The sequence below is a fragment of the Hirsutella rhossiliensis genome (assembly GCF_020360975.1).
Source record: "Hirsutella rhossiliensis strain HR02 chromosome Unknown scaffold00008, whole genome shotgun sequence".
Taxonomy (NCBI): domain Eukaryota; kingdom Fungi; phylum Ascomycota; class Sordariomycetes; order Hypocreales; family Ophiocordycipitaceae; genus Hirsutella; species Hirsutella rhossiliensis.
Genome location: NW_025408674.1, coordinates 1,240,191 through 1,249,986, shown reverse-complemented (window position 1 = coordinate 1,249,986; position 9,796 = coordinate 1,240,191). Strand labels below are relative to the sequence as shown.

Sequence of the window (9,796 nt, the reverse complement as noted above, 5' to 3'; positions counted from 1 at the left end):
CAATTGGAAAGGTGTCGCCGGGCTAAAAAAGTGCAGTTGGTATGAGGTAGTCCATTCGGCACACGACCAGGCAAAAAAGAGCAGTGACGAGAATACCTCCGACAACGGCTTAAACCTGTTCGCGTCGGCGAGCGACTTGTAATATATCTAATATTAATATTGAGGCAATGACTAGTCATGCGGGCCGAACCACTTTGCTACGGAGGCCGTGTTACGGGGGCCGTGTGGCTGAGTTGATCGAAACCCTAAGACCCTAATACCACTGTGACCTCAACTACGCCAAAGACTACTAAGAGAAATCATGCTAGTTCGTATTTACAAGCTCTTTGAGATCATATTGCCGTGCTATTGGCAAGCCATACCCTTCGCCTCACTTCGATTTGATCTTCAGCATACCTTCCCATCTTTTCAAGCTGCATCGACTCCTCGCTTATTTTACACATTGCCTCGTACATTGTGCCCCAAATTCTACGCACGACACGAAGCTCTCGTCTGAGTGCCTCCTTTTCACCCTCTAATGCTTGGACAGTAGATGACTGTTGGTTACGGACTTCGTCAGACACTAGGCGAAGAAGGCTTTCTAGCTCGAAGGATTCCGAGACGGGCCCCGAATCTGTGTATCGCGAATAAAAGCTTGATGTAGGTCTCTGATTGGTGACGACATGGCTTTGGCTGTGGTGTGGAAGACCACGCAACGAGTCGTGAGCCCGTAGCATTCCTAGCTGTTATTGAACACAAAACTCGGTAACTTGAGAGTACAGATCGTAAAGTCCATACCGTTGAGGTTTTCCGGCAAGACTTGTTGTAATGTACTGCAATGGTGCAGTAAGAAACGTACGCTAACGAAAGCAGTCTCGTTGCTACACGACTATGCAGTGGTATAATGTCGGCAAAAGGTACGTAATCGACGTGAATATATAAAGCAATGTACAGTGCATACCAATGAAACGCGAAATAAGCCATAACAGCACCCACGCGTTGCTAAATCCAGAAATGGCTCTCCGCACGGACGATATCAAAAGGTCAATGGATGCCCCCTTTTCTGCATGAGGATATTGTGCACGAATATTGGGATATCCAGCCGTCCTATGAACGAGTTTAACAATTTCGAGGAGATCTCCCTTCAGCCCCTTTCATGCAATACCTTTGCTATGGTGCAGCAAATCTTCAGAACAATTCAAAAACGTTATCCAAAATGGGGCCCTGGATGTCCCATAACGCCGGTCCAAGCCTATTGGGTGAGCTACGCAGAGGATCGTGCGCTTTCCAATTTCTCCTTGATCGCGGAGCTTGATGGGCAGTTGGATGAGACAATCATCTCTAAATACTTAGAAATGCTGCGGTCTTTGGACGGTTCTATACATATCGATCATCCTCGTGCACTCCAACAAGATACCAGCATAATACTCAACGAGGGCGGGGATCTCCCTACAGTCATTCCGATGCATCTTGAAGATCATTGGGCTTTCGCTGCGGTGTACGCCGACTGCATTCACTACTACGATAGCAGCGAGAATAGCGAGGTCGCGCTCGCGACTAAATAGTTCCAGGCCCATCGTCGTAGGCTGGACGGGTCCAAAGCAATCTATCCCGGAAGACTCGGGCGTTTTTATGTTAATCGGTATCCGTTGCCTTGTGCAAGGGTATCCCCACGTGGACCAAGAAAAGCCGATGCCCTAGTGCCTACGTTTCGCGTTCGAATGCTTGTGGAGATTTGCTGTCGGCGAATCGACCCAGACGAAGGACAGTTCGAAGAACTTCTTGAGCGAAGGAGGTCTCTTGAGAATCGCGATGAATCTTCACACGAAACCGATGTCTTGGCTGATGCTGGCCCTTCCACATATGCGTCTCGTCATTCTACGCGAGCGTCGATAACTCCCACCGTCTCGCCCAATCGACAGTCACACGAGTCATCGGCCTGTTCAGGTCCAAGCTCTTCCAGCCAATTGCCCAAGGGTTTAACAGCAGGGAGCTCCCGTGGCTTAGCTTCATTAGATGATCGCAGGCTGATACTGCGTCATCTGAGCGATGCTGTCTTAACGAATCGATCTGTGCGAACAACAATGACGATTGACTTGGCCACGCTTTGGCAAGTCGTAAAAAGAGGCTCGATCAAGAGCGCGTTCTACCAGAGATACTACGCAGTGTTATTCAGTGAGAAGATGGGGGAATTGCGCGACCAAACGCAGCAGGAGATGGGAGACCGGATCGGATTTTATCGACTTAACCCTCGGCGCTTGCAAGAAATGAAGTCAAAACAAAGGGAATGCCGTTTTTGGGATAATGTGTGTGATCTGCGGCGCGAATGGGGCGATACCAGATACGTTTTGCTTTGTGCAGTTTCAAACCACCAAAGTCGGGACCGCCAAAAGACCTTGGCCGAGCTACAATCGAGGCTCCAAGACAAAGATGACGAGTTGGAAAGCACGTTAAACCAGGCCCGTGCTCTTTGTGGGGCAATCATTCAGGACAGTCTCCTGCACAGCGTCTGATGGTTGACAACTATCAATATAACGATACAAAGGAAATAGACAGCGATCTTTATGGGGCATTCGTCAGCCTCAACCCTCGAGCGAGACTGCCGCTAATGCCGATTGAGAGAAACTGACTCGGGACAATCTATCGGCGACGACGCTGCGAAACCCAACACAAATCCTCTAGTCCTCAAGGTTAATGTGAAGGACGACAATATGAAACCTTAGATCACGCAGCCCTTGCTAAGCTGAGGCAGGGACGGTGGGATTAGAACACGATCCATCTCTACTTTTAACAACCATCCTTCCATTAAAGCGCACAAGCATCAACCATCTCATACTAAGCGGCATGGCCGCGATGGCTGTATCCGCCTTGTACTTTACTTTACTCGTCTTCTTATCCCGATAATTTGTTACGTCTGGTCCTATTTTCCTCTGTCTATCCAACCGTGCTGTACCCTATACAACAGTTCAACTTAAGTTAAGTTTGTTCAATAAGGGACAACAAGACATGACAATTTCATCACCAAAGCATGTGCCCTAATGTATGATAAAACCCGCGCAATGGACCAGCCCTTTAAATTTACCTTCCTAGCCATCTATATATGGCCTTTTCCTTTGCATGCGAACCTAGCTACCGGCTTGTACGAAGTCGGTCCCCATGATCAGGTGCGTAATCTGTCGCGAAGCACGTCTGAGATCTTGAGCTCGGGGTGACCATAAGGGGTAGGTATACAGCTAAGGGCCCCGACAGGCTAGACAGAAAGGCAGCCTGCAGAGAGTTCTGAGGCTGCAGAAGACTATTAGGAGACCGCATTAGGCAGCCACATAGGCTGTAGAGAGACTGCATTTACGGGGGAAGCTGAAAGAGCCCTCGGCGACTAGGGAAAGTCAGTATGCAAAGGGAGGGCTGGGGAAAGGATCCCAGCCCCCTAGATATTGTGCCTATACAACTGAAAAGGGGATATCAATAGGGAACCAAGGGATATAAATAGAGAGCCTAGAAGAGGGCATTGCAAGAGGACAGACGCAACGGAATACAACAGAACACACCTATTATTAAAACAATCAATGCCCACTTGCATGCTCTCTTCGTGAGATAATCACTTAATGACACCCTCATTCACCGTCTACAAGACCTTCCCATAATTAGACGGAGAAGCTAGGGGAGCTTCGGCCTGCGCACCTGTTGCTCGCCTCGTTAAATATAGTCGGCCTAGATTAATAGTGGTCCGAGAGCGAGCAAGCTAGATAGCGATGTATCCCACAATTTCTCAATGAACGTCGAAGAGTATCTAGTCTTCTGCTTCGAACAGCCGCTGCTCACTTTCTATCCTCTGCTGTGCCTCAGCTCTTTCAACGCATTCCCGGTCAATTTGGCTTTGCGATTGAGCCATGTTCTTCCATTCTTGAGGCTGATGATCTTCAGTCACCTGCTGTTCGAGAGACTGGATATGGCGTCTCCTGAACTGCTCATAGGCCGACAGCTTCCGGATACTAAGCTCCAGGTCCGCAAGTGCTTGACGTTTCTCTTTCTCCAGTTCTGTTATGAGCAAGAGGGACTCGAGCTTTTCTATAATTCTGATATCCTCAACTACAGGCTCGGCTGAGCCCTTAGCCATTCGCCCAATTAGATGCTGGAGGGCTTCCTCCTGTATTCCTAAGACAGACAATGCGTTCTGTAGGGTATCCATATCGACGATTGTCACGCTGCTCAAGTTTTCGTAGCTCTGCGGCGAGGCAAAGAAATTCAGGCCAATTTCAAATATGACCGTTCCTAGAAAGCCATATCGATGTTTCAGAAAGCTGGAACATTAGAACCGAGGTGCGCGTAGCATATAAGCGACCTCGTAAGCAACTGCAGGCATGTGAAATGGTTGTTTTGGAAAGAAAACGAGCCGATATCGAGGCCATATTCAGCTCTCTCATGAATAGTGATATTGTCCCGTAATACAGTCTGTTGAGCATCATTTGACCGCGAAGCGTGCACAGACCCTTGTGACACCCTTTTACAGCTTTCTACAACCGGTGCGCACATTGTGGACATGGAGCATGACCAATACAGTTTCCTATTCACTCTATTCACCGTGATGGTCGCTGATAACGGAATAAATGCACCACAGAGCTCAGCTGGTCCGCGAGGGCTCCTCTTACTCGAGAAGCAGCTGGAGAATTACCGAAAGCGAAATATCCACCTTGAGACATTATTGTTGAAGTACCGAGACGGACTGGAAGAACAAAAGTTGAAGAACGAACGGCTGGAAAGGGAGCTCGACCAACATAAAGATGCCCTCGTGGAGAAGATCAATGAAGTCGCAGAGATACACAGGGTAGTCGTGGCGCAGTCTCGTACTGTCACCGGATTTTCAAAGAACATACGGGATCTGACGGCCGACAAGAAGAGAAATAATGGCCAAGCAGCAGCGCCCTACCTTTCACGAGGACTAACTTATCGGTATATACAAGTTACCCAGTTGCACTTAGACCCGATCGGGTAATCTAACCCCGGGGTGCCCACAGCCCAAAATGTGTTTTGGATAAGCTGGTCAGGGAAGGAAGTCAGGCTCCCCGACGTTCTACTATAGTTCTTCATTCAGCCGTAGGCTGACTTAACATTAATCGAGGAAGTTTTCCCCAAATATGAGGGTTTGCCTTGAGGAACGAAAGGCCTTCTAACGTGCCCCGCAGACCCCGCCCTCTCCCCCCAAAAGTTCTCCGCCCCTTGATTGGTCCCTTGTGATTGGTCCCTCCTTGCCTCCCTCCTTGTTGGTCGCTGCCCTTCCCGGCTTCTGTTGCCTTTTCGCGTGCCTTATCCCACCACTGCCGACTCTTCCCGCCTGCCGAACTCTTCATCGCGTCACCTAGCGCGGCCGCCTTGACTCTTCAGCATCACCGTCCAGCCAGCGCAACGCCTCCTCAACGGTCCTCTCGCTCAGTACCTCGAGCCTGGCCTGTGCGGCAGTCATCTCCTCGGGGACCCGGTTGCCCACCAAGTCTCTGTCCCGCACCTTGGACACGAGCATGATGCCGTCTAGAGTTCGGCAGCGCGATAGCTGCACGTACAGGCCGTACGGGTCGCACTGCGAGGGCACCACCGTTCCATCCATCTTCGTCGTCCGTGTCCTCGCAGCTCGAGGGCCACGCGCTCCAGCGTTTTGCCCTGCACCTTGTAGTCCGTGCACGCGAACGCTGCTGCGCACGGCAAACCCTTTCGGCTGACGTCGTTGCGTTGCCACGGCCTTTTTCGCTGGCACTGTATCTTAACGGTCATGGGTGTCAACAAGATCGTGCCCGGCGGCATCCCGACGAAGTGGAGATATCTCGTCGTCTCCGATTCGAGAATGATCCCCGCCGGCGGCCCGAAGTGGATCGTCATATCGGCCGAGATCCGATGCCCCGGGTACGCCTTGTCGACAATGACCTCCACCGCCGAGTAGCTCGCGCCGTTCACTAGCTTCAGCCCCTGGTGGGTGTTGTGGTTCACGACGATGGGCATCCCGGCCACGAACATGAAGACGGCCGGCACCGGGATCGCGCTATCGTCGCCCTGGTTGAGTATCATGATCGCCTCTTCCTCCGTCGGCAGCTCCTCCTTCCACTTGTGCTCGGAGATGAAAATGCGCATCGTCGACCGCTGCTGGACCCGGAACGCCAGGCTCGCCTCCATGTTCAGGTTCCACCGATTCCTATTGAGCGGCGTCACCACGGTGATGCCCGTCTCCCAAGGATCCGCCTTCCTCCCGGTAGCACCTTGAGTTGAGGAGGTTTAGATCCGTCCGATCCTGCACGCCTAGACGGATCCGCTTCAGCAGCCTCTGCAGCTCCGGGTCGCCGGCGGCGCGCATCTGCTCGTCCAGCATGACGACCGTCGTGAACCTCTTCCACAGTGCGTGCGCTTTGTCGTGCTGGTGACGCTGCTCGGCCTTGAACGAGTTGTCTACGTCCCACGAGATGGCCGCGCTAGGCAGGACGATCGACCTCTTGGACCGGCCGGAACTGCTGAAAATCTCCGCAGAAGAGGACGATGGGGATCCCCCCGAAATCTTGCCGCGATCCGCGAAGCCGGCGAAGCCGCTCGTTCACGGCGTGCAGCGTCCGCGCCCCGAGCATGCTCACCTCGTCGATGACGAGCACATCCTTCTCCTGCCAATCCATTCGAGACTGGCCGTGGATGAACCGCTCCGCCTGTTTCGGCAGCCGCACCGTCAAGGTCTTTGACCATGTTCGCGCCCCGCCCCTTGGTCTTTAGTGAACCCGCAGGCGGTGGATCGTGATGCCGTTGATCCGCGCCGCCGCAGTCCCCGACGTCGCCGTGATCAGCAGACGATTCGAAAGGCTCTATTTACTGAACAGCTCGACGAGTGCCTCGATGATTCGCGACTTGCCGGTACCGCCCTCGCCACCGACGAACTGGCGCAGCTGGCAGGCATCGCCCCGTCGGTCTGCTGCATCAAATCGAGCTGGCGGCATATTATCAGAAAAGCGATGGACTGCCTCTTGTTCAGCGTCAGCCGTGTTGCCAACACCTTGCCCGCCGCGAGGAAGGAGGTTGATGGGCCAAACTGAACGTCCATTCCCGCCCCTGCGTCGATAGCGGTCTCGTCGGAGTCGGCCATCGTCATTTCGACCTCGTCCCCGAAACCGGTCATCACCCTTCGCAACGCTGCGCGGCGATCGCTTTCCCAGGCGGCGGGCGTGCTTTGTATCCCTTGGATCATCCTCTCCTCTCCTTCGAGGCACTTACCTGCTGCGACTTGATAGCCTTGACCTGATCCTGCGGCGGTAGTGCGGCCCGGAAAATACCCGCCCTGGCATGCTTAACCGCCTCTCCTCGTTCGATCAGCGCCGTGGCCTCGAGCTCGGCCGTCGAGCGCAGCGCCGATTGCTGAAACCGACAGAGCTGCTGTATCATTGCCATGAGCTCCGGCGACTTGGCCGTCACCTGATTCGCTCCCACTGCACCTCGGACGACGTCGATGAGCCGCGTTGCGTCTCCGATGCTGTTGGGCTGATATGTCGCTGCAGACTCCGCGCCCGCCTCGCCTGCTCCACCCTCCTCGACGTGTGCGACCGTCGGGTCGCCATCGCCGGACGAGGCTGCCCATTGCTTGGCGTCGCGTTTTGCGTCTTCGGCGGATCGTCGAAGCAGCTGCACGTTGTCGACGAGACATGATATTCTCGGGGCCATAGCGTCTCGAGCCCGCGCCCAGATGCTGTTGATCTCACCTGTTCCTTCGCCCAGGAAGGACTCCACGGCACGAACAGCGCAAGATGCTGCACGGCTGCCCTTCAGGGGTGGGTTAGCTCTCCGATAATGCCCGCTGACAGAGCAGTTGCCATACACACCTCCGGTAGCACGACTCGTCATCGTAGGTGAAGTCCTTGCTCAGGTAGCCGTCGAGGCAGACGGTAGCGTGCTTGCCCGGCCGCCTGAGCACCTGAACCCAGCGTCGTCCCGGCGCCCATCCATCCTCGAAAGACATCTCCCCAAGCCGCCCAGCTCTCGTCGTTGCCGATGCGTTTCAGTCTGACGATCGATATGTAGTCATACAGGCATAGGCCTTTCAGCAGCTCTCCCGGTGCTGGTACGCCTCGACGTGGGAGATTCTCAGGCCTTCTTCTTCGACGACGACCGACTCATCCAAGGTGTCATCCATAGCCGCAGCGCCACTGGCTTCTCGGAGATGCCGCCATCGCCGAAAGACTTCCAGTACAGCAGAGAACAGTTCAGGTACGCCCACGCGCTGCTGTCGGTGAACTCGGCCGGATATCCGAGAAGGTGAGCGACGACCTCGACCTGTGATAGCGGACGCTCCGTGAACACGCGGTTCGCCACTCTCATCAGGAACTGTCGCGTCCTGTTCCCTGACAGGGTCATCGGTGGCAGCGTCTCCGCCACCGTCCCGCCCTCCGTTGGCCGTGCCATCACCTGTTGAGGCGGCCAGGAGCTCGGCCGCGGCCGCCACACGCTTCCACACCGGGTCCTCCACCTTGGTCGCGTAGTTCGTGACATAATAGATGAGGGCCATTGTCTTGCGCTGCGTCGCAATGAAGGAAATATCATGGTTGTGCCGGAGCCCGACAGCAATAGCCTCGTTCCATCGATTGACCATGCTGTGTGTCCTCCGGATCTGCAGCACCCCGTCTGCCGTGAGGGCGGTCTTGTCGACTAACCTCCATGGCGCCTTGAACCGGCAGAGGTCCCCTTCCGCCCTCCTTTGCCCAAGGAATACTTCACACAGGTCGGGCTATGCGTGTGCACCTGCGTCGCGCCGGCACAGAAGTTGGCCTCCTCAATAAACGCGGCCGAGAACTGCGCGGCGTTGTCCAGCAGGGAACCAATACCGCCCGTCACAGATCGCCCGCTTGCACGGCGCAAAACTTTCCTGGTCCAGATCCTGCCTTGCACGTCAACCCGGCCCCACTTGGCCATCAGAAGAGTACTTCAGGCTCCCGGTGGCATATCTTAGGTAGGCATTCTTACCTCTGAGAAGACGCTATCGATGTATCGGACGATTCGCTCGCGATACGCCGCCTGATCCTCCCCGTGGATGTCGGCAAGCATCGAGCTGAGATGCGCGTTCCCGTGCAGCCAGAGCAAGCCGTGAACATGAAGCGCCCTCGTTCGTTCGTCTCCACGGCGCCATAGTACTTGCCGATGCGCCCGAATACCGACTCTTCACCGACCTTCACGTAATGATCGAAGAACAGCTTCATCTCGCGGTGGAAGAACACGGCCGAGCTCATGGGATCCGATATCGCCAGCCGTGCCCGCTTATACGCATCCCCAAGGCCTTCTAAGAACTCCTCGGCCGCGTCGGGATCGCGTGTGCGGTATGCCGCCAGTCGCAGCTTCACCGGGTTCGTAATGTCGTTCGGGTTGATGGTGAACCAGATGGCCGGCACGCCATATCCGACGATGAGCGACTGGATTTTCCGCCGCATATTGAGACGGACCTCTCGACATGGGCTGCCGGTGGCCGTAAAGCGAGAGGCTCCTGAGAAGCTCCTTCACGTCACCATCGGTCGTCTTACCCGAGCTCTCCAACTCGACCCTCGCCGCCGCTAGCCTTTCTGTGGTCATCGAACGCACGATGCGCTCTACCTTGCGGAAGTTCTTCCTCCCACACTCAACATGCTGACCCGGCGGTTCCTCGACCGCACCCCATGTTGAAGACGAGAAATGCGAAGATGTGGTGCAGTGCAAATCGACCACCATGGCGCCGGAGCACGATCTCGGCCCACGCCTGAAGGTTCAAGCTTCGAGACGATACGGGGTCTCCGCGGCCGCCTCTGCCTCGACAGCCCTGCCTCGCAAGTTG

At 54.8% G+C, this 9,796-nt stretch overlaps 2 protein-coding genes across 2 annotated transcripts; both read right to left on the bottom strand.

Annotated features, from left to right (window-relative positions):
- Positions 1-3,769: 3,769 nt before the first annotated feature.
- Positions 3,770-4,168, bottom strand: HRG_07432 (uncharacterized protein; the record flags this gene model as incomplete). Its single annotated transcript, XM_044865903.1, has 1 exon — positions 3,770-4,168. One exon carries the CDS (start codon positions 4,166-4,168, stop codon positions 3,770-3,772), a length of 399 nt encoding a protein of 132 aa, XP_044718867.1.
- Positions 4,169-5,335: 1,167 nt separating this feature from the next.
- HRG_07431 (ATP-dependent DNA helicase PIF1) lies at positions 5,336-9,419 on the bottom strand (the record flags this gene model as incomplete). Its single annotated transcript, XM_044865902.1, has 13 exons — positions 5,336-5,505; positions 5,556-5,727; positions 5,782-6,160; positions 6,225-6,517; positions 6,591-6,659; positions 6,878-6,964; positions 7,219-7,623; positions 7,701-7,761; positions 7,821-7,912; positions 8,108-8,605; positions 8,649-8,690; positions 8,737-8,872; positions 8,959-9,419. 13 exons carry the CDS (start codon positions 9,417-9,419, stop codon positions 5,336-5,338), a joined length of 2,865 nt encoding a protein of 954 aa, XP_044718866.1.
- Between the last annotated feature and the right edge of the window lie 377 nt (positions 9,420-9,796).